At 45.0% G+C, this 27,478-nt stretch overlaps 1 protein-coding gene and 1 long non-coding RNA gene across 3 annotated transcripts in view; both read left to right on the top strand.

The window, feature by feature from the left end:
- The window catches only part of LOC148774479 (uncharacterized), a 48,871-nt gene extending 33,885 nt beyond the window's left edge, over positions 1–14,986 (top strand). The window contains exon 5 of one of the 2 annotated variants that reach the window (XR_016035729.1): positions 13,752–14,986. This is a non-coding gene — a long non-coding RNA (uncharacterized LOC148774479). Of the gene's footprint in view, positions 1–9,911; positions 9,979–13,751 lie in introns of those variants that run through there. The other variant, XR_016035730.1, reaches the window with a different exon arrangement.
- An 11,900-nt stretch (positions 14,987–26,886) lies between these two features.
- Positions 26,887–27,270, top strand: LOC148774478 (adenylate kinase 2, mitochondrial-like). The gene has a single exon (XM_088829703.1). It carries the CDS (start codon positions 26,887–26,889, stop codon positions 27,268–27,270), a length of 384 nt encoding a protein of 127 aa, XP_088685829.1.
- Positions 27,271–27,478: the final 208 nt, after the last annotated feature.

The following is a 27,478-nucleotide window of genomic DNA, read 5'->3' as shown; positions in this document are numbered from 1 at the left end:
TGTCTGTCTTGGTGAAGGGTTTGTCCACCTTTGCACTTCAGACACATTTCAGCCTGCAGTGTCTACAGGAAAGGTTGCTCTCTGGATGTGAACTAAACTATTCTTAACCCTCTGTCCTGGGCTGAGAACCCTGCATACTTTAAAAGCTGAGAACTCAGAATATTTACTTGTCCTAGTCTTGTGAAGCTGGACGCTTTGATTGGAAGGATAATGATTTCTTGCTGTTAGTGCAGGTTGTCAGTGATTTGCTTCTCAGTTGCTACTTTAGTTTCAAAACTGACCTAGTGACTGGATTTAACACAGTATAGAGTCAGACAGCCCAGGTCCACCAACATCTCTACGATCTCGAGCCAATCACTTAAGGTAAATGGAGATAACAATAATCAATGCCACAGTGAGGATTGAATAAGATGTTTGCAAAATCATGAACAATGAGGAAGGGTTAGTTCATTAGGTGAGTTGCTGTAGGCTTAAGATCCTTCTGTCCTCCAGGCCCTGTGAACTGGCCATAGGAAGCCCATTTCACAGATGAGAAAACTGAGGCAGCAAATTTTTTTATGAGCTGGGGTTCCATAGTGAGCCTCCCCACTCAGCCCATCTCAAGGACCGCTACCCGGGCGCTCGCTCTGCAGGAAGCCCCAGGATTGCCTCCCTCCCCACCCACCCCCGAGCCTGAACTGGCAAGTACCCTGCCTGGTTACGTAATCACAGCCTCCGGTGTGTCTCTGTGAAAACCCGGCCTATTTTTCTGCTCTCGCCTTCACCACGTGGCAGGGGGGTCGGGGGTGGGGGATGGGAGCTGCATCTCTGCTCTTCACACTGTAAAGGAAGTAACAACCCTATCAGATGGGAGGAAGGAAAAGTTTCTCAGGGCCTTAACAAAATAGCCCGTCTCCCACGCGAACGCGGGCCTGCGGTCAGATCACTAGTTTAAATGTAGACGGGCCTGTTTCTTTCTTGTAAGCTGCCTGGAGTAGGTTGAAAGAGTCTTCCGGATTTTGGAGAGGACGTTCTGAATTAAAGTCTTAGAAAAAACACCACCTCCTCATGATTGCAGCCTCACGCCACACTTGGTAACAAGGATGATGCCTGAGCTTTGATCGGCCAGGGGGACATCTGCAAACTGCTCCAAGTTAAGCACACAGTGTCACCCAACGTTGATGGAGAAAAGCTTGGAGGAAGGAGTGACCGTGTTCTGAATGCCCTGGTCCATGCGTCTACTTATTTAATAGAAGTTTGATCTGACTGACACCAGGCTCTTCCAGGTGGTGACAGTCACAAGAACTGTCCGCAGAATGTTTACCGAGCCTCAGATCCTGGGCTGTCACGGCCAGGCTGTGACGCTCTGCCGTCCACTGCTCTGCAAAGAACCTTCTCTGCTTTGCACGTGTGCTCTGCTTGCGAATGACATCGAGTTCATAAACAAACTGGGCACGATCCTTGGGCTGCCGTACGTGCCGTCTGTCATGTGGAGAAAAGAGAGAGCATCCCCTGTCTCTTAGCTCGTACCAGTCCATGATCTAAAAGCCTCAGTTTCAAAAATGCTTTGCAAACCAAAGTCATTTTTATTGTTGATCTGGTAGGAAAACCGGACTTGAACTGATGGGACGGGTAGAAGGCTATTTATAGTCCTTTCCCCCCACACAGTATGAATATTCATACATTTTGCTGCAGAAATCTGAATGCATACTATCCCACGAGGTGCTGCCCCAGAGTCTTCTTGGAGGCGGGGTGTGTGTGGGGGTGCTGTTGTATAGTATACAATTGTGACACACAGTAGCATTCTATAAAGGGCCAAATTCTGATTTCTGAAGGGCATCTGGCCCCACTAGTTTCCGAACAAGGCTGGCGGGCCTGTGAATCGCATCTGCTGTCCCTCTTCAGAGTTGGACTCTGTGCACAGTGTAGGGTAGTGGCAGCTGTAGGCATTGGAGATCATATCAGCCTTGCCCTCGAGTCTGCTTGAGGCAGCTGAGGCCTGCGGCAATCTCAGAAGGTGGAAACCATGGGAGCCTCAGTTTCCCCATCTTCAGGATGGAAAGAGATAACAAAGCATCTCCCTTGCAGGACTGCTGGGAGGTTGATGTGGCTGACGTGTGAAAGGACCACATAGGCATGGCCTCTGGGGGCATGCTCAACTGGGTCCCCATTTTCATCTGCTCTGAGTAAGTGACATTCAGGCCTGATGCAAAGATGCAGTAAAACTTTCACCTCTTCGGAGATCACTGCCCTCAGCCTGAAGTCAGAGGTGGCCCCAGGGAACTCGGGCAGGGGCGATAATGACACACCGAGACCTGCAGAGTCTGTGGCAATTAGCAGGAGCCACCAAGACCTCTTCAGTATTAATTAGCTGCCCCTGACCTGGTGCTGCCGGGACTCCCAGCCTCTCAGGGGCGCTCAGGGAGGAGCGCAGCCCTGACCTGGAGAGCTGAGTAAATAGGACAGGGTTTGGCTTCCCAAGCGACAAGGGCGAGGATGCAAGGCTCTCCCTGGGATCAGGTGTGAGACGGGCTCTCTGGACAGACAGACAGGGGACACTGGGAGGAAGGACAGTGTGGGGGGGTCTCCCGTACTCAGCCTCCCCTCTTCTGCTCTGATGGTTAGACTATGATTCAGCTCCTCTCCCTGTCTCTCTAGGCATTTCTCCTGTCTCTCTGTGGATGGTTACTGCAGGAGTGCACTCAGGCCACCAAGCACAAGCGGCCCTCTGGGCACAAAGCTTCATGGATGGGACAGCCAACGGTCCTGGCTCTTCTCCACTGAACCCAGGGTTAGCTCCCCAGAGGAGATAATTCATAAAATGCAGGAGAATTTGCAAATTCCTGGGTGAATTTGCCGCTTTATTTCAGATGGAGGTATTCAGTCAAGCCAGCTGCTTGCCAGGTACATTTTAGCTCCTGAGGATACAATAGGGAACAGGAGAGAAAGTCTTTGATCTAACTTTGGGGGGTGGGCAAGAGAGAAATATAAAAATAAAGAGAAGAATTTCAGAGGGTGATAAGTGCTATGAAGAAAACTAAAGATGGATAATAGGACAGAAAATGCTGGAAGCAGGAGAGGATGATCAGGGAAAGGGTCTTTGACAAAGGGACACTGAGGTCATACGAGTGAATTCACCACAGGAAAAAAAAAGTCTTGCTAACTGGGAAGAGCAACCCAGGGACAGATGGAACAGAGAGTGCAAAGGCCCTGGGGCAGAAGCCTGCTTGGCATATTTAAGGACAATCAAGGAGGATGTGGGGCTTCCCTGGTGGTTCAGATGGTAAAGAATTCGCCTACAGTGCAGGAGACATGGGTTCGATCCCTGGGTCAGGAGGATCCCCTGGAGAAGGGAATGGCAATGCAGTCCAGTATTCTTGCCTGAAGAATCCCATGGACAGAGGAGCCCGGTGGGCTATAGTCCGTGGGGTCACAAGGAGTTGGACATGACCACGTGACTATCACTTTCACTCTTTCACTTCTCAGGGAGGATGCAGGAGAGATGAGGCTAGAATATAGAGTCAGAGAAGCCAAATGTTTTCTCAGTTAATCACTGCACTCTTCTACATAGAGGTCATTCACTCCATTTCACAAAAAACGAAACGCAATCAGAAAATGGAGCGTTTGCACAATGTCACCAAAATTTAAGTTACAAAAGAGGATCCTAGCTCAAGTTCACAAAGCACAGACTGTTTCCCACAATGCCTTTCTAGAGCTGGAGAATTTAGAAGGAAGTTGTCTAAGCCTCAGCCAGCTAGTGATGCCTTATCTACTAAGAGCTGTAGGGACTTAGTAACCATCCCAACCTGCACAGCAAGTGACAACCGTGGAAATCCAGGCTCCACCTTCTCAGAGGAGCAGCCTAAGGATGGGTTGAAAGAAAAGTGTTAGTCAGTCAGTGTGTCTGCCTGTTTGCGATCCCATGGAGTGTAGCCCATCAGGCTCCTCTGTCCACAGAATTCTCCAGGCGAGAATACTGAAGTGGGTAGCCATTCCCTTCTCCAGGGGATCTTCTCGATCCAGAGATTGAACCCTTGTCTCTTACTTCTCCTGCATTGGGAGGCAGCTTCTTTATCACAAAACAAGCAGGCACTTAGAACTAGGGAGACCAAGGCTCAGAGAGGCTGAGCATCTCATCTAGGGCTTGTAAGCTGTGAGGTCTCCATCCAAAGCTTGACCATGAGCCATGTTGGATGACACTGGATGCAAATGAGATAGAAAAGTCCAAACAAAGAAGATCAGAAGAAAAAAAAAAAATGTTATCCTGGCATTTGAAAAGTTCCTTTTATTGGATTGATCGGATTTCTGAGAAATCAGCAACTTCATTTAACTGACAAAAGACAATTTTTCCACCAAGAAAAAAAAAATAGTTATTATTTTAACCTCCCACCTGATTCCTTTTTAAAGAGTGAAACGTGATTTTGAAAGAGTAATTACATATATTTATATCCTATGAGTGGGAAGCAGAGCCCGTCAATGAATCACCTGCTTTCTACAACTCTGCCGTCGGCCCAGACGCGTGAGATAGACCTACAGTTGATGTCTGAGGGGTGGGCCCTGCCCTGATTGGATAGTCACTTGCGGGGGGAGGGTTGAGCTGGAGGAGGGAAGAGCCTCCCACCTGCCTCCCCATCCTCCTTCACAAAGAGCAGTCACTTCACTCCAGGATGGAAGCGTTCATTCACTCCTGTTTTCTGCTTCTCTCTCTCACCTTCCCTCCCTTTCTCCTTGTGCAAACATTACCTGCTACCTACTGGGGTTCCAGCCCCTTGCTTGTATAAGAAGCCGAAGACCAGCAAGAAGGCCTAGATTCTTCCTGAGGATAAATTTCTTTATGAGAAACCAGCCCAGGTTCCTTCCCTCGAAACCCTCACATTCCAGGGATGCACGTATAACTCGTGACATCAGGATCCAGTCTGAGATCAGGAAAGAAGGAACCGAGGTTCTCAAGACTCCAAGGACCCAGGTGGAGAAGAGGCTCTGCCTTGGAGAGAGGGGGTGCAGCCCCAATCTGGGGGCTCCAGGGCATCAGAGCAGGACAGTGGGGCCAGCCGATGCCCGTGGGAACAGTGGTGTTTGTCAGAGTGGATGCAGGAAAGGATATGCACCGGTCTTTACATGGAAATAGTTATCACTTGAGGCTCTGAAACTCAGGCTGACTCACATCCTCTGGTAGGAAAGCCCCCACCCCAGAGCCTCCTTGGGGTTCAGCCAAATTGCTGGAGACAAACAAGGGGCCCCGGCACAGCAATCACAATGCCAGGATTTCTGTTCTGACCAGTTATGCCCTAAACGGGCCTTTAAGATCATATTCTGACTCTTGGGATTTTCTGAGGCCTCAAAAACCAACTTCACACAGAGGTGAGGGTGTGGGGAACATGATACTGCTGTGGGCAGGCCAAGAGCGTCTAATTAGATATGAGGCTTTGGGCAAATTGCATAACCTTTATAAGCCCATCTCATCACCCGAGAATAAAGGACTATCACCACTCCATCTAAGTGCTATGAAAAATGAGTCGCTGTATTACAAACACTCTGTAATCTGTCATATTTATTATAAATAGGAGAGAATCAACATTCTTTAAAAAATTTATTGATATAATCACACCCAGTTTGTGTGTGTGTGAGTATAAATAATAAATGGATCTATATATGCAGTGTTATATGTGCCAATATATGCAATTTGATTTAAAAAATGGATCTTGAAGTATTGTTTTAACTCTCATAGCTTTCTGATGGGCCTAGAATCAAATTAGTCAACGGCTATGACTGCCATGGGGAAAGATCATTTCAGGAATGATAAGAATTGCCGTATCAGTTAGTACCAGCTTGTTAATGAAACTTCAAAGTTGAAACCAAAGTAGGAGTCTTGCAGATGGCTCCAGAGAAAATGTCGCGCATTTCTGCAAATCTTCTTTCCATCTTTAATGAACGCGTCACCTCTCTGCACTTGCATTTGGGCATCATGGCCACTAGTCAAATTTTCACTTTAGTTCATGTATTTTTTTTCCCTCGTTTAATCCTGAAAATCTGTAGCCACATCATCAGCTCCTTCTTAATTATACCATATTCTTTACATCTGTCCTGCTAAATAACTCTAATTGAAATAGCACCGGCGTGAATTTTTGTAATGTTCCCCCCAAGACATCCCCAAAGTGACTCACGAGGAAACAGACTGAAGTCACAGCTGGAAGCACGTCAAGGATCATTTCCATTTTTACATGATTAATTTGAATTTAATATCTTAAATCAAAACCTGATTAATTTAAATAAAATTTTGATGGTGCCCTGCTTCTAATATACATTGCAGTAATTAGATTCGGCTTAATGTGATTTTTTTTTTACATAATTAAAAAAAAGGGGGAAGTCAAGTGTAACAATGCAATGTTGATACAAATCTGTCTAAATATATATAGGGGACCAGTGTTTTGGACATTATTCAGGTGAAGAGAGAGTGGTTAATGAAAGGGATGATACTGAGCTGATGATAAATATTCATCTTCTGTGCTTGCCCGTATCTCGAGAGAAACAATTCATCCTAAAATTAAAAAGGAGACAAAGTTTTCATTCCAAATATGTGAAACTCATCGTGTGTCACGGAACCAAGAAGTAAATCATGGACAACATACAATCTCGCTGGACTTCCCTCGTGTGTCCACGTGTATGGTCAGTCGTGTCTGACTCTTTGCAATCCCATAGGACTATATCCTGCCTGGGTTCTCTGTCTCTGGGATTTTGTGGCCCAGTGATTAAGAGTTCACAACTAAGCCATGACTAGAGAGCCCACGAACCCCAACCAAAGATCCACATGATGCTGCAAAGATCCTGTGTGCCGCAAGTGACTCAACACAGCTAGTTCAGTTCAGTTCAGTTCAGTGTATACATGTATATACACATATACATACATGTGTATGCATTTATGTATATGTACATAAGTTTCAGTTCAGTTCAGTCGCTCAGTCGTGTCTGCTCTCCACGACCCCATGAATCACAGCACGCCAGGCCTTCCTGTCCATCACCAACTCCCGGAGTTCACTCAAACTCACGTCCACAGAATCGGTGATGCCATCCAGCCATCTCATTCTCTGTCGTCCCCTTCTCCTCCCGCCCACAACCTTTCCCAGCATCACAGTTTTTTCCAGTGAGTCAACTCATCGCATGAGGTGGCCAAATATTGCAGTTTCAGCTTTAGCATCAGTCCCTCCAATGAACACCCAGGATTGATCTCCTCTAGAATGGACTGGTTGGATCTCCTTGAGGTACAAGGGACTCTTAAGAGTCTTCTCCAACACCACAGTTCAAAAGCATCAATTCTTCGGCTCTCAGCTTTCTTCACAGTCCAACTCTCACATCCATACATGACCACGGGAAAAACCATTGCCTTGACTAGACGGACCTTGGTTGGCAAAGTAATGTCTCTGCTTTTTAATATACTATCTAGGTTGGTCATAACTTTCCTTCCAAGGAGTAAGCGTCTTTTAATTTCATGGCTGCAATCAGCATCTGCAGTGATTTTGGAGCCCCCAAAAATAAAGTCTGACAATGTTTCCACTGTTTTTCCATCTATTTCCCATGAAGTGACGGGACCAGATGCCATGATCTTTGTTTTCTGAATGTTGAGCGTTTATCCACACATATATGTGTTTAGGTATATATGTATGTATATCCACACATATTTATACATTTATGTACATATACATTTATAATGTATATGTACAGTCTCACTCATGCCAAGGTACATTTCTCAAGTTCTTCAGACACTGAGTAAGTGCCTCCTTTATCCCAAACTTGCAGCACTGCAGGCCTGCCCAGGCAACTGGGAACATGTGGCTGCCTGCTGACAGCTCCCTGGCTTTAGAAACGTTTGCTCTGAGGACCCTGCTCTGCATGACTTCCTCTTCTTGGGAGAAGGAAAGGAGTCTGAAGCTTATTGTAAGCTTTTCGTTAAATTCATTCTTCTGTTTATCCCAATTCCAGTTAGCTTATATTTATATACTGTGAAGTCCCCTGCAAAGAAACATTCACATCCAGACATTTTAAATGAAGGATCTCATTCTAGAGAGATCTACCTCAAACTCCCTCTGTAATAAGCGAGAGGAAGTAACCTGATAAAAGAGTCCTACAGAGAAACTCTGAAAAATGTGTTTTCTAACCTGAGGCTTACCCTATTTGGATGAGTGACCCTAGACCAGACCCATCTTCTCAGACCAGAGTGAGCAGCTTTGGAAGGTGATTGGACATGATGAAAGTGGAAGTGTCAGACTCTCGGTCGTGTCTGATTCTTTGCGACCCCCGGGACTGCTGCCCACCAGGCTCCTCTGTCTATGTAATTCTCCAGGCAGGAATACTGGGGTGGGTTGCCATACCATCTGAGCCCCCAGAGAAGCCCTTTTGGATATGATAAGGGTCCTCCAAGCTAGTTCTGCAGGACCCTTGCCTGGAGAAGAGGAGCCTCAGAGATCTCAGAGTTTAAGAGGACTGAGATGGCCAAGGTCTATCCCACGCCACGGTTTTTGGGTGGGTTCATTTGATATGTCCTGCAAAAGCAGAGGTCCTTGTCTGAATGTTAATGAACTCATGATTTTCGGAACCAAAGACGAAGGAGGAGGCGTGGTCGATGGCAGAGCAGAAGGCAGGCTGAGACTGATGACTCCTGGCTCTTCCAGTTATTTATTAAACTTTGGCTTCCCTGGTGGCTCAGCTGGTAAAGAGACTGCCTGCAATGCAGGAAACCTGAGTTTGATCTTAGGGTAGGGAAGATCCCCTAGAGAAGGGAATGGTTACCTACTCCAGTATTCTTGCCTGGAGAATCCCACGGTCAGAGGAGTCTGGTGGGCTATAGTCCACGGGGTCACAAAGAGTCAGACACCACTGAGTGACTAACATTTTCACTTTCAAGGAATCTTTGGAATGTGAGAAAAAGAGATGAGATTACATAGCCCATGTGTTATGAAGAATAAAGGCTGCTGGTAATGATAAAAATTATTATTGTTATCCAAACTTAAATTTCACATTCCCTTTGAACCCTGGTGGCTCAGATGGTAAAGCATCTGCCTGCAGTGCGGGAGACCTGGGTTCAATGCCTGGGTCAGGAAGATCCCCTGGAGAAGGAAATGGCTACCCACTCCAGTACTCTTGCCTAGAAAATTCCATGGACAGAGGAGCCTGGTAGGCTACTGTAGTCCTTGGGGTCGCAAAGAGTGGGACACGGCAGAGCAACTTCACTTTCTTTTGAATGAATCACTGGTGTTAGATATTTTCTATATGCAACGTGCTGCTATGTGGCAGGGAAGCCTGGTGTGCTGCAGTCTGCGGAGTTGTAAGGAATCAGACCCAATTTAGTGACTGAACAACAACAGCAAACAATTTACTCAGAAGTTTGTCCAGACACCGTAACCCCACAGGATTTAGGGAAGAAAGAAATCACCAGGAGGGTCAGATCACAGAGACTGCAAAAAGATGAGGTGTGCGGAGACTCGGGGAAAAACATCTGCCTGATTTTAAATGGCCAAAGGTCACACTTAGTCTAAGTTCAGTCATTAAATTGCTGCTAGAAGGGCTTGATTTTCATGTTTCTTTGTGAGTTTTAGCTGTGATGAGAATGCTTGAGAGCTATTTAGAAGAGAGCCTTGCCTCTTGTCATAAAAGGGAGGGAAAGCTTGACCTCGGACTGCTATTCATGACCTTATATCCAGACTGGACAGAACACACTTGAAAGTCACTTTCAGATTTCCCTATGGGTTCCCTGCAGAGTCTACAGTATCCGGCTACTGAAGCTGTCTACAGCACTCCCCATAATTATTATAATTCTGATAGCATCTTCCACATCTTGGAAGCCTAGATAGGTAGCATGCTGTGCTCACAGTTTCCATACAACATCCCTAATCCTTTGTCCTCAATATATAAGGTGTAGTATTCTAACCATTTTCCAGATGTGAAAACTGAGGTCCGCAGGAACAAAGGAACTTAGTTGGATCCCAGCACCAGTTGGAACCAGGATTCAAATCAGACTTGTCTGCCCCTCTTTCTGCCACTGGACAAGGCTGTGCCTATTGGTCCAGGTAAGTGGATGATGGACCAGTCCCTCCCTGCAGGCCAGGCCGTACAGAACTCTGACTGATCCGTAGCTACATATCTGAGAAGCTCTGTGTCAATGAATCAGCTTGCGCCTGCCTCACCAACACATCTTCTGATGCTTCCAATTGACAGAAGGAAAAGAACTCAAACAAGAATTTCAAGGAAATCGCTGATTTATTATTCATCACAGAGGGTCTAACACGATGACTTTCTAATCTGACAGCCAGGACTTTCAATGACAATCAACAATTTAATTTCTTTCTAAATTTAGATTTTTTTTTTTTCCTCAACACCAAAGCCAGCTAAAAATAGCTGAGTGGTGAATGTTAGAGGGGAGAATTTTACCAATTACAGCTTTTTTTTTTTAATGTCATAGTTAAAGTCAAAACAAAATTAATCAGAAGGGGTTATCTATAATGAATCACCATTCAGTTCAGAAGGAAGAGGGTTGGGGGCAATGTCTCTGCCAGCCGCTGAAGGAATGTTCTTTCAAAGAGCTACATCAGACTATAGACTCCAAGATCTTCCACACCCAGCAGCATGAATCACAACTCTTCGACTCTGGTCTAACTTGCTCTTTTAATATGAGGCCACAGCGGGTAGGGTTTGTATGGGCTGTGATTTAAATGGTTAATTGAAAGGGAGCCCCGGTGAGCTGTTTCTGGCTACACTATTACTGGGACAATCTTATCTGAGTTTACAGAGTTATTTCCAATTTGTAAATGCTGTATACGTTTCTGCCAGATAAAACCCTCAAACGTTCCAGACCTGAGGAAAGGGGCCTTGCTGTTCTAGACCCTTCCGCAGCTGCCCTTCCGTCTCTCCACCGCCTCCTCTTCTCTCTGGCGCCCTCCCCTCCTCCTCTTTCCTGACTCTGTTAGGAAGTCATTTCTCTACCCAAAGCCACAACCTTAACCGAGTTATAGAGACATGGGAAGAACAGGAAACCGGCCTGCACGCCCCATTGGACAGAAGAGAAAACAGCGAGGTCCTTCAAGGACCTCTTACAAGTCCCACTGCAACGACTTACAATGAGAGAGCGACATGGTTCAGATCAGACTCCAGGCTTTGCTCCTTCTACAGCCCAGTGTCCTCTGCGTAGCTTGGAGGTCACCAGAGGGGTAGTCTCCCCATAGGATCCAATATGAGGTGGTGACCTGAGATTACATGTGTGACAGCTAAAACCATCTGCCCCAACGCGGTCTGCTGACCATATCAACATGACTTGACTCTTCCAGAGGATCCTTGCCCAGGAAGAATAAAAGTTGTACATATCTTCATCATGAACTTCAGGAACATCGAATGATTCTACTTTTTAATAGAAAGCATCAAACAATAGTGCACCCCCAAGATTTCAAAATCTTCGCCTTACAGTGTCCACCCACCCTAACCTACTGTATTTGGACTCTTGCCATCTCTGATAGTCAGCCAGGCACCACATTGCAAGACCTGCCTTAAGTCAGAGTCCAAAATCCTTGTAAATATCTTGATGTTGGCCCGGCTTCCTCCACCCCATCCTAGTCAACCACTGGGACCATGTCAAGGGCGTGCTCTCAGGAAGAATGAACTCAGCATCCTCATATCAACAGGGAGTGTCTGGAAAGCCAGCATCTGGCCCTGGTAGGACCCAGGATGATAAATGTGATAAATGTGTGCAAGTGGGATGATGCACTAAAGGACCAACAGGCTGATAAAACAAACAAAAAAGCCTCTGTGGAGAGAAGGGTAGAAAGGAACTCCTGCTGCAGTCTCAACTCAGGGTGGGCATGGAGCCTCTGGTAGAAAGAGGAGGTCTTGGCCCTCCTGGGGCTCCCAGCTCCAACGATGCCCCACATCACAAGGGGGTTTGATGAGGAGTGAAACGGCAGACTGGGTGAGAGCAGAGTTGATTGGGAAGATTCGGAGACAAGGTGACTTGAACTTGACAAGGAGCATCCAGGTTGAGGGTATGGGAAGACCTTCCCGGGAGAAGGGCATGGGCTTGGCGCTGGGGCCCCAAGCACCCTGCATCCAGGCTGAAATGGCCCAGGTATACACTGGGTGCTGTGTGGGCTTCAGGCTAATGTCTCAGCCTCGCGCATGGCAGTGTCTTCATTCATTAAAATGGAAACAGATTAATAGTGCCCACCAGGGCAGGTAACTTTTAGCAGTAAGCACGGAAAAATGGCCACATGTTTATTAGCTTCTCTGACCCTCTGTTTTGTCCTCTGTCCAATAGAGTTTAGGAACAAGTCTCTACTTTATAACAAAATATATTATTTGGGGAGTTTTGAGGTTCTCCTAACAAGCTTTTAATTTAAAAACAAACAAACAAAAGCCAATGGCCAACATCTTATTAGCAATTCAAGGGTGGATTTAGAAGCTACCATTTCTACTGTTCCCAAACAGTTGCCCCGCCCTGTACTGTTGCCCTGTCTCTCCCCTTCCTGAACCTGTCTCTTTATTTATAAGGTGAGTGGGGTGGGGGCACAAGATGACTTAGAGAGGAGCAGGTGGTCTCGACACCAGCCCTCACCTCTGTCGCCCAACCCCCATCTCATCATCTTTCAGGAACATCACCTTTGCGAACTCGTCTCCTGCCTGAGTTGCGAGGAATATCTCCGGCTTTGTTTCTCTATTATAATAGATGTAAATTAATGTTTTGCCTTTGTTTGCCGTGGTAATCATAGAGGCAAGTATATATTCCTAACAGCTATCTTATTTTCAATTTGCAAAGCGTCCTGTGCTTAATCCCACGAGGCAGCCCATGGCTCCAGATATGAATTTTAAAAGATAATTAGCCCAATGCAGGAAGTGCTCTCCACAACAAGAAGCAGGCACTGGAGCCTGGTCAGAGGGGTCCTCCAGGGGACCCTGGTGGGTCACGGTCCCCCCACCATGATTTATTACTTTTTTTCATCGCTGCTGCCTTTGTGCAAGCCAACTGATTTGTTCATGAAAATTTAAATCATGTCCATACTAGAAGCTGAAATTTCTTTGGGGGGTTGTTATTTGAGGATTCCCACCACTGCCCTCCACCAATATTTCTTTTTATGCTATTCGTGGCAGGTGACAATTTATTTTCTTTTCCCTTTTCCTTTTTTTTCTTTTTAAAAATAAAAACCATTTAACTGGATGAACACTAGGCCTATGTTGCTTATTCATATTGTTTGATGCCAGTGTCAGGTTAAGTAACCATATATTAGAAAGAGCCTCAGAAAGTCCCAGGTCCAGGAGCCAAATGTTCTGCTCAGCCCTGGTCATGGATGGTTCCTGTATGAACTTTATCCCCAGCAGGAAAAGTTCTGGGGCTGATTTTCCAAACAGGCAAGTAAACAGGCTGAGGAATTGTGCTGTTCACCTGCATCTCTGGGCCTTTAATCAGTGGAGCATCAGACCCAAGCAGGCTTTACTGTGTTTATCTGCTTGACCTGATGCACAGGAGTGGCACTGCTGTGTTCCTGGCAGTGTGCAGAAGGGCCACGGGGATGTGGGCAGAGTCTGCATTCTCGGGGACCAAAGGTAGGGTGGGTAAGAGCTATAACAGAGGTACTGGCAACGATCTTCACTGTGATCAAAGGAAGCAGAGTAGATCCTTTCCCTCTGAGAGAGTCTGGGGTGCCTGCCTGGAGAAGGTGCCACTTGAAGTGCTCAGAAGTAGGTAACTCACATTTTCGCTGGATCAGGCTGCTGATCGTTTGTCCCAACTCCCACAGGAATGAAACCTCGAAGAAAGGAGCAGCTCACACACAGGGAAGGTCAACTGTATACCAGGAGCTTTCCTAATGAACCCAGTTCCTGTACATCACCTGGCTTCATCCCCATGATCTTGGACTTGTTCTGATGTCGAAACGAGGACACTGAGACACAGAAAGGATTGAAACACACCCCAGGATCCTCATGGAGGGGCACAGGTCAGGATCTGAACCCTCGCAGTTGTCCCACAGAGGCCTTGCTATAGAAGATAACTGGTTCAGGGAGTGGTCACCCCCCTTCGACCCGGACACCCTGATGGGGAGTTGAGAGAGAAATGCAGTTCAAAGCTTCATTCAAGGAGCTATTGTGTCACAGGACGTGCTGGACTGGGACTGAAATGCCTCCTTCACAGCAGTTTGCAGCCAGCTTTGGTTGACTTCCATGTAGTCAAAGAGCTGAGCTTAAGTTTATGTGCTCGAATTCAAATCGGGTTAATAAAAAATAAATAAATAAAGGCAACTTAAAGGCACATTTCCCCTTTATTGCATAAGCAGCTAGGGGACTTCCCTTGTAATGAGTGAAATGTCACTTCAGCTTTAATTCTTAGAGTTCACGGAACCCTGTGCTGGAAAGGTATATGTGCGTGTGTGTTTGCGTGCACGTGTGTGCTCACTGCTTCTGCGGTATAAGCTTCTGTGAACTCTAAGAATTAAAGATGATATATACAACATCAGTGTTAGTTGCTCAGTTGTGTCCAACTCTGCGACCCATGGATTGCAGCCCTCCAGGCTCCTCTGTCCGTAGAATTCTCCAGCCAAAAATACTGGAGTGCATTGCCATTTCCTCCTCAGGGGATCTTCCCAAACCTGGGGATAGAACCTGGATCTCCTGCATTGTTGGCAGATTCTTTACTGTCTGAGTCTCAGGGAAGTCCATATATATATATATATATATATATATGTAAAACATAGACTATTGATGTATATATATATGCATCCATCACACACATATATGGCAGAGAGAATCAAACTGAGATTTCAGGTCGACTTCAAAAGTGTTGAGATCCTTTTGAAATTTGTTCTGACTTGTCGCTGGCATTTGCTGTGTTGTCACATGCTTGGAGATTTCCTCCTGGGCATTTCTGAATTTTTATCCTATGCGGCTGCACAGGGCACTTTGTATTCAAATGGACAGCTTTAAAAAAACAAATGAATACAACTGATTGAAGCTCTCTAGAAGGGAGAGAAAAGACAGTTCTGGAGCATTTTGAAGCATGTCCCTCTTCCATCTGGGTCCAGAAAGGTGAGGAGCCTCAGTAGACACATTTCCTCGGAATAAAAAGGATGGCCTGGACTTGGCACCATTTCACTATAGATCTTGAACTATTCATCAGCAGTCCTGTTCACATTCTCTTTCTCTTATATTTCCATGTAATTTGTGATTTCAGGGAAGAACAACATTTAGACCCTATGAAAGGGTATCTACAATGCCACAGAAAAGTCCAATCACAAAATGAAGAGCCAGCTTCCAGTTGGTGAAATCTCATCTTGATGTGACCAAAAACAAGCAAACAACAGAACAAAAACTCAATGTCTCCACACGTGGTGTTTTAATTTTGAATGGCAAGGAAATCCTATAAGACAGAACAGAGGTTTCATTGATGGTAGTCTGGTACCCAAGAGCTTGGTTATCAAAAGCCTATTTCTTTGAGTCTCTTTCTCTTTTGCAAATAGATTTATTTGTGATTTTTTTAAAATTCCACAAATAAGTGATATCATGTATTTGTTTTTGTCTGACTTGATTGAGGAGGGGGTAATGTGGTCAGGGTGAGATAAATTAGGAGTCTGGGTTTAATATATACACATTACTATATATACAATAGATAATCAACAGGTACCTACTGTATAGCACAGGGAACTTGGTAGATTCTGTAATAACCTCTGTGGGAAAAGAATCTGAAAAAGAGTGGATATATGTGTATGTATAATTGAATCACTCAGCTGTGCAGTGAAATTAATACAACATGGTTAATTAACTATGGTGGTGGTGGTTTAGTCACTGAGTCATGTCCAACTCTTGCGATCCCATGTCTGTAGGCTGCCAAGCTCCTCTGTCCATGGGTTTCCCAGGCAAGAATACTGGAGTAGGTTGCCATTTCCTTCTTCAGGAGATCTTCCTGACCCAGAGATTGAACCTACCTCTCCTGCATTGCAGGCAGTCTCCTGCATGGCAAGCGGATTCTTTACCACTGAGCCTACAGAGAAGTCCCAAAATGCTATAATATAAAATAAAAATTAAATGAGAAAAGGGTTTATTTATTACACTAGAAGCTAATTTATCAACAATAATAATAATCAAACAATGTTGATTCTCTTGTGTATCATGGTGATTAAAGAGAGGAGTGACCAATGGTTCCTTTGCAAAGAGCTTTGTTTATGGGACATGGGATATAAATTGCTGGAGAGGGAACTATGAAATAATTTCCAATAATCTCTGCTTGAAAATAGACTAAATAAGCAGTTGTTTGCTGACATTTGATGAACTCTCATGACACCTCCTTTTGCCTTCTCCACTGGCCTGGGAAGCATGGCTGCCTAGAAAATATTCATTCAAAAAACTCTCCAGAGGTCTGTCCTTGGAGTAAAATATCACCTTCTGTGGCCATGTCCAGGGCTCCCACCTGCCCCCAGGAAAGGCTGTTGCCTGGCTCCTGGGAGATTTCTTCTAGTTTTTCCTGCAAACCCCAAGCACATACTCTGGGGGTCTGTGACGTTCCCCTCCCATCGCATAGGAAGGTGAATGAAGGTTAAAACCACATACACCCGGGGCAGATTCATGTCAATGTATGGCAAAACCAACCAATATAATATTGTAAAATAATTAGCCTCCAATAAAAATTAAAAAAAAAAATAAAGTACACATCATTCACATTAAAAAAAAAAAAAAAACACATGTGGTCACAAAACCAGATATGTTTCCTGCCACCTGCTCTTCCCCTCTGCCACCCTGGATGAATTTTCACACAACTTTGATGAAAATATCAAGAAGGAACTGAAGCTTTCCTTGGGAAGACCCCCTGTACAAAGCCCAAAATCTCCAATACAGCTAAAGACCCCAGCATTCTTGGTCAACACCCCTGCCCCCGAGGCCACCAAGATAGGAGCTCTGCTGGAGTGCTGGGCATGCGGTGAGGACTGAACAAGCGACTGTCTCAGGCTTTGGGAAGCATTCAGAGCATAGCGGAAACAGACAGTAAGCATCAATAGTATTATTATTATTTGAAAGAATGCAAAGAGCAATTCTTTGTCACTCTGCCTTAGAATTCACTCTTTCATCATCTCCTTTACCGTAAAAGCATTCTCTTTTTTCAAAAATATATTTTTTTCACACACCTTGAAGTTGAGTCATAGCAAGCCAAAGCAGTCACTATGATCAGCTACGTAAACACCAGATCGCAGATCAACTCCTTCACTTTTCTTTCAGAAGGAAACTGGCGGCTGAAATCTAGATCCTGTGGCTTGTCCACCTGCACACTTTTAGCAAACAACCAGGAAAATCAAGAAACCTACCAAAACCAAACACTTCTGTTCTTGGATTGTCAACATGTTTCCTTGGCTTCACAACCAACAAAGAAAGACTTTATTGCATATGTGAAAGGCTCATCTTAAGATAAAAACCTGTCACCCCAGCAAAAATTCTGTCTTTATTCACTGTGATGGGAAGTCCAACACAGTGGTCTCGTTCTTGGTAACAGTCTCCAAGAACTGTGAGGGCAGGGAATTTTTCTTCTTAATCTGTGGGTCCCAGCACCTGACAGTGGGAAGTTTCAGTTGTCAATAAAACAGCCTCCTAGGTTGGGAGGCATGAATGGTTGTTTTAAAGGTTTAGATGTTTTAAAGGTCTAGGTGTTTTAAAGGTCTATGATTTGAAGGGCAAGACCCAGGTTCCAGGTTAGCTTTCATTTTTAACTGTATTTCCTGAGGGTCTGTCCACTGTTGGATCTTCTTAGAAATTCTTGCTGACCTTGGAGGTATATTATAGTGAATTCTTTCAGAAGATGAAATTTGCTTATTTAAGAATTGACCTTCTTTCTGATATTATCTCCTTTGGACTTAACATTGATGGGTTCCTGCAGCCTTGATTTTTCACTATCAGAGAACCAAACTCCCCTTATTTTGTCAACCACTAATGCTAATTCTTAACCTTGAATCATAATGGCAAGAAACCATGTCCTTCTTGTTCATGTTGTAATACTGGTGCTTCGCCAAGGGCTTAGTGGTTATTGACAGGCAGAGAAAAAGAGGGCTTCTCATGTGACACTCATGGTAAAGATTCACCTGCCAATGCAGGGGACACAAGAGACATGCATCCAATCCCTGGGTCAGGAAAATCCCCTATTGTAGGGGATGGCTATTCACTACGATATTCTTACCTGGAAACTTCTATGGACAGAGGATCCTGACAGACTACAATCCATGTGCTTGCAAAGAATCAGACACAACTGAGTGACCGAGCACATACAGCCCAGAGAAAAAGGAAGAAGGAAGGAACAGAGGAGAGAAGGAAAGGACAGAAAGAGCTTCGATTAATATCAATAGAGAACTTTCCTGAAGGAGATTGGTCCTGGTGTTCATTAGAAGGACTGATATTGAAGCTGAAACTCCAACACTTTGGCCACCTGATGCAAAGAGCTAACTCATTGGAAAAGACCCTGATGCTGGGAAAGGTTGAGGGCAGGAGGAGAAGGGGACGACAGAGGGGGAGACGGTTGGACGGCATCACTGACTCAATAGACATGAGTTTGAGCAAGCTCTGGGTGATGGACGGGGAAGCCTGGTGCTGCAGTCCATGGGGTCACAGAGAGTCAGACACGACTGAGTGGCTGAAATGAACTGAGAACTTTTGAGCAACTTTTTTGGTGATGCTTGGACAACTCTGTCTTATAAGAACAGAACAAGGGTCACTGGTGAGAGGGTTTGAAGACACGGCTTTGAGTCTACAATCAGAGCATTCCCAACAAAACTTTTTTTAGGGGGATACAACCTTAACCCCTATACCAAGTGCTAGCGAGACAGTATCAGTTACTGCCTGTGACATGGAGGACACAGGAGTTCGAGATTCAGCTTCCTCGCCCAGGGCCTTGGAGTCTGAGAGTTTTGCTCCAGGTCAGTCAGCTGGCATCTCTCCCTCCTGTCTGAACATGTCAATGATGCCTCACTTACCAGGCAGCTCCTTCATAACGTGAGCTATGGGCCAGGAAGCTGCATCCTCAACTCCTAGATCCTCGACTCCTCGATCCTCCATGTCAAGGGCAGTGACTGCTGCTGTTCCTCTAGCACTTGGCAGATGGGTCATGTAGAGTGAAGTGAGTCAGAAAGGGAAAAGCAAATATTGTATATTAACACATATAGATGGAATCTGGGAAAATGGTACAGATGAACCTATTTGCAAAGCAGAAAGAGAGGCATAGAAAACAAATGTATGGATACCAAGAGGGAAAGGGGATGGGGTGGGATAAATTGGGAGATGAGGATTGGCATATATACACCATCAGAACGATGTATAAAATAGTTAACTAGTGAGGACCTACTCTGCAGTATACGGAACTCTGTTTAATACACTGTCCTGACCTGAATAGGAAGGCAGACTGAAAGGGAGCGGGATATATATACACACATATGGCTGATTCACTTTGCTGTACAGTAGAAACTAACAACATTGTGAAGAAACTATACTCCAATAAAAAGTAATTTAACAAGAGGTCTAAGGCCATGTGTGAATGTGTGAAAACACTTGCTGAAGGACTAAGTCTTTACAATTAAGAAGAAATTATTATGTAGATCTTGCTATGATCAAACATATTAACACTATTGTAAGTTCTTATCACCTGATCCAGAGATTCTCTCTTGAAATACAAGAGGAAGATACAAGAGTTTCCTAGGTTTGCTTGAATGTCTCCTGCCCCGGAGCCTTCCTGAACCACGAGTGGCTCTAGAGGGAAGTCCTTTCTTTGATTGAACTTGTAATGACATTGTTGTCACGCTCTTCCTGTTCTCCATGAACCAGGAGCCACACATTACGGATCTTTGCATCTGGAAAAGGAGGAAATCTCTGCATGTTCCCCCTAGTGGATCGGTTACGAGTCACCCATCCCACTGATCTTGACTGGGCCTTGGCAACCTGAAAGTTAGCATGATTAGGGGACTCTAGTGATGGGAAATGGAGAAAAGACACAATTTCATGGGTACCGTAGATTACCAGTTGAAGGGGCTTCCCAGGTGGCACTACTGGTAAAGAACCTGCCTGCCTCTGCAGGAGACATGAGACATGAGTTCAATCCCTGGGTTGGAAAGATCCCCTGGAAGAGGTCATGGCAACCCACTGCAGTGTTCTTACCTGGAGAATTCCATGGACAGAGGAGCCAGGAAGGCTACAGTTCATGAGGTCCCAAAGAGCTGGACAGGACTGAAGCGACTTAGCATGCACACATGCACCCACGTAGATTACCAGTGTGGTTGGCAGCCCCAACAAAACTTAAAGCTGATGTCCACTCATGATTTGTAGTTCAGGGAAGTACTGCCCAGACCATGAAGGTAGGAAGTCAAGAAATTCTTTGGTCACATCCTACTTCTAACCAATTAGTATTTGTGTTCCTCCAAAAGGAAGAAACTAGAGATCTCCTTGGAAGATCATTAAAGCTGCAGCAATTAAATAAGGCGAAGGATGTGAAAATGCCACTGATGAAGCTGGCATTTAAGAGTCTTTTCTACCTAAGAGTCTTAGCTCTTGCCTCTTCATTTCCCAATGAGACTGTAGGTTTTCTGAGCTTGGAGGTCTTGCAGAATGCACAGCAATTGTAGAGCAGCTCCTCACCATACAGGATGACAGGCTCTGCAGTTGCACCAGCACTTCACAGTTTACAAAGCAGTTTCATACAAATTACATTATCACACTGCAACCTTATAGCTGCCTGGGGCTAGAGGCTGGTGGCAGACAGTGGGCACTGCTATTGTCTTTATCTTGTTTCTACAAAAGAGGGAGATGAGTCTCAGGGGAATTGGGGAGTGTCCCCAGGCTTCACTGCTAGTAAATGGTACCTAGACCTTCAGCATCTTCACTTTTCATTGGAAAAATATCTTTCTGCAGTCTGCCTATCCAGCCATGTAGTCCTTCCCTCCTGACCCTGCCAGGGTGGGATGTGCATTCTCTGATTCTCCATCCACCTTCTTGGCCCCTGCCTTAGGCATCCAACTTTGTCCCGGACATACTCTGGCGTTTGAGCTCAGCTTCCCTGTCTGGAGGTTCAGAGGAACTGCAGTGAGTTCCCAGCTGAAATCCTGGCCCCCTCTCTCACTAAAGCATTAAAGCCCTGAAATCACTCCTGAGACCAGCTTGGTCTATTCCTCACCTCTCCTTCCTGACATGCACCCCAGGGACTCAACACAGCTACTACCCACCTACGTGTGAGTTTCTGCCCATAATCATGGCCTGCCCAGCTCCTTACAAATTACTGACCCATGAAGACAAGTCAGTAGGTTCTCAGTGAAGTGATTGCCTACAGGACTGCATTAACCAAGGCACTGTGTAGGCAAATAAACAGGACAGATGTCAAGTTTTATCCATGGCTTCTATCTTTCTTAGGCAATTCTTAGATGTCCTTTAGCACTCTGAACTATATGATTCCTGAGTCTGAAACTTATTAATTAATCTCTTGTTCTTTCAGGTAGGACTGAGCTTTCAAACTGGGCAGACCACCAGAGTTCTGGCCTTGGGGGAATAATTTGCCTTGCTGGGGACTCTCAGTCTTGAAGCCTGAGTTATAAAGATCAGTGTGAATAAGATTTTTCACAGAAAGGCCCCTCTGGGCCATACCCTGGCTCCCTTGGTCTATTGAATTATTTCCTGGAACCCCTCACTCACAACACTTCCTGATCTGCTTCTAGTCATAAAATCTCAGTCTGTATTTACTGGGGGGCTGACAATGTGGGGGTGGGAGTAGAATGAAGCATTATCTCTGCCATGGCCGGGTGTCGAGGGGTATCTACAAGGCGACTTGAAACCGATTTTGGGAACAAGCTGCAGGAATCTCTCCACTTCTGGGAGACAGGTGTCTTGCACCTGAAGAAGACCCAGGCTTTGAAAAATTTGGGGAGTCATTTGGGGAAAAAAAATAGCTCCAAGTATCTATTTTCTTTGAAGAGGGTGATCACAAAAATAGAGTCACGCATGAAAGGAAGAAGACAAAATGAAAACATGCAGCAAAAGACAACATCCGCTCTCATTTCAGTTTCCTGGAAGCGGAATGTGGTTGCGCAGATGGCGCTCTTTTGTTTCACTAGAAGAAACGATAAGATGTAAATACGCAGGGCCATCCTTAGCAGGGCAGGATGGAGAAGGGGCCCTTGGCCCTGTGCTCGCTGACCTCTAGGCTTGTGGGGCTTTTTCTTCTTTAAGTTGAGTTGGTCAGCCCTGCTGAATTCCAAAGATGCTGCCTTAGATGGACAGCTCTCAATCAGGGCTCAAGTGTTCTCCAGCATTCCATAAACGGGCCATTAAAGAACCTGTGAACACCGTTACATGGTTTGAAAAGCGTTCCTGGTTTGTGTGCTTCCTACAGTGGCCTCTGTAGTTTTCAACAGAGGAGTAGATGACTCAATGTCCACTGCCTGCCCGCCTCTTTGCTCAGCACTGTTCAGTTTGCATGAAGTTCCATGTGGCTTTGCAGACTTGTTTTGCACCATCGCCCCACATTTGCCTTGTTTTGGAGGCTTTTCAAGACTTGTTCACATAAAACTGTCTCTTTTGATTCAGTGGCAGGAGCAGATACCAGGAGCCCCATTTCACAAACCAGGAAATAACACTTAGAGCCACAACCTGGCTGGCTCTATGGACCCACACATGTTGAGCAGGAGTAGGACAGACACTGCACATCATCCCTGATGTCTCCTAGTCCAGTGTTCCTTCCACCCCCGTTTTTGCCTCGTTTTGGGTGGGGGGGTGTTGGGCAAAAAATTTCCATTGATATTTTATATCATTGAGGATTGGTACATTTGGGTCTAAGACATATATGAAATGAAAGAAAAAGAAAACAGAGAAAAATAGAGATCACCAGGCTTCTTATTCTAGGTAATCACATATATGCTTATCTTCCTTCACAAAGTAGTTTTGAAGCCAAAATTCTATTTAACTCTGTATTTTCAGTGTCAGAAGAGTATCTTCTGGTACATAATAGATGCCCAAATATTTGATGTATATGTATGAATGAAGAACCAGAACTAGGTGTAAAAGGAATAAATTGCTTGGTTTCTAGGAACCTACCAGAATTCTATCATGCGTTCTCAGAAGGATCTTTGCTGAAGTGTTTGAGATGATCATACTAATTACAGGATGATGGCAAGGTTTGCTAGAAGGAAAGCTCACTGATAGAATGGTTCCCATGTCCCTAGATCAGAGGTATCCATGCCAGCGCATTTGGATGCTACTATTGAACTAACTCTCCAGTAATTAAGACTAGTGAGTTGTGCTCTTAGTCAAATAAGCTGTTCTTAAGCTAATCACAGAGATTCCCTGGTGGCTCAGATGGTAAAGAATCCGTCTGCAACGCGGGAAACCTGGGCTTAATCCCTGGGTTGGGAAGATCCCCTGGAGGAGGGCATGGCAACCCACTCCAGTGTTCTTGCCTGGAGAATTCCATGGACAGAGGAACCTGGCGGGCTACAGTCCATGGGGTCACAAAGAGTTGGATACGACTGAGCGACTAAGCACAAACTAGTCACACATCCCCTGGGTGTGAGAGACAGAAAGGTCTCTTGCCTCAAATAGAGGAACTAAAACCAAATTACCAAATTCCAATCAGAAAATGAAGGAGATGGAGCTGTGAAAGCATGTCCCCAAGAGCTCTTGAGAGAGAGAAATGGCAGGGGGAGGATATTGCGATGAGTGTTCTATATAAGTATAGATTTCAATTGAAACAGGAGTCAGATGAGTGGCACACAGAATTTCAAGGACTGTGGTACTAACCTCAGTTTGACCCCTAGACCTAGAAGAAATCCCAGTTGGCATGCCCTTTTTCACAGTTGGAAAGGTCAGTCTTACACATTTCAATGTGTCTCTGAGAAACAAATCATTTATTTTTACAACAGATCTTGGTATTAAATATTAAGGGATGCATTTCTAAATATGGACCCCTCACTGAGAATCTCATGCATTTTAAAAGTAAAAGGTTTTCTTCCACCATTGATGAGCATAGACCTCTCTCCAGCACCGCATACTCATCAAGATGCGGCTACCTATATTAACTATATTAACTTTGGGGGAAAAAAACATTGAGAGTAAGACAAATTGTTTCACATCATTAAATGTGAGAAGCTGATTAAAAGACCTGGTTATGCAAAAGGAAATTTTGTTGGAAAAACTTCACATTACAAAGGGGAAATTTTCCTGGTTGTAGATTTGTCTTCTGTTCCCTTGGAGGTGTTGGCATCTGAAAGTACCATGTCAGTTCAGTTCAGCTGCTCAGTTGTGTCCAACTCCTTGGGACCTCATGAACCACAGCACACCAGGCCTCCCTGTCCATCACCAACTCCCGGAGTCTACCCAAACCCATGTCCATCAGGTCGGTGACACCATCCAACCATCTCATCCTCTGTCGTCCCCTTCTCCTCCTGATCATGTCAACTATATATTAATATGTATATCTGTTTTATATAACTTAAAGGTCTTTGTCGGGCTTCCCTGGTGGTTTAGTGGTTAGGACTTGTCACTTCCAATATAGGGGGCATGAATTCAATCCCTGGGAGGGGAGGTTCTGCATGCTGCAGAACTGGTACCAGTTATCTGGTACCAGTAAGCATTGACATTAGTACAGCATGCAAGTTCCAACTTCTCTTTCTGAAGGACAACTTTTTCCTTGACAAATAGTTTGCCATGATAATACTAAAGACAAATCTAAGGCAACTTTCTTACCCTCTGTTCAATAAACTTAAACGGTCAGAGCCCAGGACCAGATCACCATAAACATACTGAACTAGAATTTTCAGAGACCTAGCATTGAACATACTGGCTTGGGGTGGGGGATATAGACTGGCGCTGTTGAATTATTTTTCCTAAGGAAATAATGTTATAAGAGCAGAAGTCTTAGAAAGCGTCTGTTCTAAAACCTTTGCTACTGAGTTTTCAGCCAATCCCCAAGGATTTACCAGAGCCACAGTGAAGAGGTACCAAAACTGAGGCTGTCACAGGGATAGAGCCCCATCATCTGACTCAGAGAAGGCTCCCCATATTTCACATCTTCGGTAATGTATTTGCTCCTGAGAACAACACAATGAGCTAACAACTCATGTTTGCTCTCATTGTACAGGAAGGAAACTAAGGCATTGCCATTTGTTCTTGTATATTCTTGCCTCTATACTCAAGGCTCTCTCCAAGAACCTATGTAAGGATGATTTGTTTTCCTAAATTTATTCCTTAAAATGAACCTTAAGGACCACCAACTCTTTATTCTACAGACATTGACTCCCAAACATTTCTCTCCTCTTTTCCAAGGTGGCACATAAGCTTGTTTTGAAGAATATTGCTAAGAATTAGAAAACATAGGTTCTAGCACTTTGACTTGATCTCACCAGCTCAGAACCTGTTTTTTCATCTGTACATTTGGATAATAAGATCTAGTTTTCATAACTTAAACGTCTTTGTAGGGTTTCCCTGGTGGTCCAGTGGTTAGGACTTGTCACTTCCAATGCATTTGATCCCTTCCAATGAATTTGATCCCTGAGAGGGGAAGTTCTGCATGCATCCTGCAGTCAAAAAAAGAAAAATCTTTGTAGTCATCAAATAAAATACTGAATTCCATTTTCACTGTACAGATACAGATTAAACACCTATACTGGGCCAGACACCATATACAAGGCTCTGGAAGAACAATGGTGAACAAGACCTAGTCATTTACATCTTCTAATAAAGTCTGTAGTCTAATGGTGAACCTAGACACTAAATGTATGTCCATATGCTTAAAGAATGCAATGGAAAGGTAGCCGGGGGTCATAAGAGAAAGTGCAAAAGGCATCGATAATACTGAGAAGAGGAAGCTGACGTTTTCCATGAGGAAACTAAGGGAAATTAAATCTGAGCTGAAACATTCAAGTACAGGAACATAAAGCCATATTCTTAGCATGTGCCAGCACTGGTCTCAGAATTAGCCTTGACATTCTGTTCATATGAAGATCTATACCATCTCAGTTTCCTGTTCAGGCAACTGTCCGAGCACCTTCCAATACAGGCAGGGGAGCCAGCAGCACGTTGTGTGATCCTCTCAACCCCACACCGACATAGACGCTGAGGATGTAGAGGACTCAGCGTGGCTGGTTGGATGGCATGATTGGAAGCGCCCACTCCTCACTGGCCTTCTCTGGAAGGGAGGAAGAAAAGAGGATGTTGCAGCACCCACACTTCCCAAAGGAAGAAACCTGTCAGTTGGACCCACTCGTGTCATCTCTGCTTAGTGACAGCGGAAGCACGCCCACCCCTGGGGGCCCAGGCTCCAGAAGGAAAGCCTTGCCAAAGCTGCCCGCATTCCCAGGGACAGCATGGGAGATGGGTCAAGGCCCTTCCCACCATCTCCGAGCGCTGAGAAAAAGGAAGGGTCTAAGCCAGGTTTCAAGGCCCACCTCATTCTCTGAACTAGAGGATCCTTGAGGTCAGAGTGGACCAAGAATTAAGCTTCTCTGTAACCCCGACATGAGACGCAGGACCCGGGGCAAAGCAGGACTTCAATGCAGATACAACAACAACCACAACAAAAAATGCTGTGGTTATTGCTGCTGAACTGAACCTGACACATGGAGAGGAAAGAGACACATGAGAAGTGGATCCAGAAGGGACATTTTATTCAGAATAATAACTAATCTTATTTTAAGACTGTAACTTTATTATTTTAATGATGTTGCTTCAAGAGCATGACCAAAGCCCTAAAAGTTTAAAAGTTCATGGGAGAAGGCAGACAAAACAACAGTGAAACTCAAAATTCAAATCCATGCAACTTCATGTGAGCAGGAGCTGAGGACTCGGGGACAGGCAGCAGAGAGTAGAGCAGACAGCCATGCCTTTAGTTAGGAGGACTGAGCTGGCCTCTAAGTATCCCCTGGAGACATCCTGGCAATGCCACTGTGGCTTTTCATGGCTGGCAAAGGTTTCTCAACTTCCAAACTGACTCAGGATGTCTATGCCTGCCATTTGGTTACTGGGGATGTACCGAGGGTCTGGGTGTCTTCCTCATCAGACCTGGAACAAAAGCTAAAGGCAACATGGGAGGCTGAGACGCTAATGGAGGAGGATGTGTTTGTAGGAATCATTGAGAAAGATCAGAATCATCGAGAAAGATCAGAAAAAAGCATGGTGTGCTTGAAGGGCTTCCCTGTGGACTGTGGATCTGGCAGAAAGGCCAAAGGCCCCAACAGACAAGAGGAGATAGAAAAATCCTACTCTGTGGTTAAATTCAGCACCGAAGCCTCCTGCTTATTTGAAGAATCACAGAAAGGCTGAACTCTGTATGAAAAGCCACCTTTATCATAAAAAGATCAACTCCTCTCCTCCCCTAAAACACCATTAGAGATCAAATCACTGAGAAATCCTTTATCTGTCATTCAGAATTCCACAGAAAGTCCCTAGAAATGTACTTACAGACCTACCACACCTGACTGACCCAACATGAGTAAGTACAGAAAACAAGGAGCCCATTCAGTGACCCCAG

Source organism: Moschus berezovskii, chromosome 21 (genome assembly GCF_049115385.1).
Source record: "Moschus berezovskii isolate FMDL1 chromosome 21, NW_MosBer_1.0, whole genome shotgun sequence".
Taxonomy (NCBI): domain Eukaryota; kingdom Metazoa; phylum Chordata; class Mammalia; order Artiodactyla; family Moschidae; genus Moschus; species Moschus berezovskii.
Note: the sequence above shows the minus strand (reverse complement) of the source record. Positions and strands in the feature narration are given on the sequence as shown.

Excerpts from the sequence above, each read along its gene's own strand:
- LOC148774478 (XM_088829703.1), top strand. The coding sequence starts at position 26,887 with ATGCCACTGTGGCTTTTCATGGCTGGCAAAGGTTTCTCAACTTCCAAA.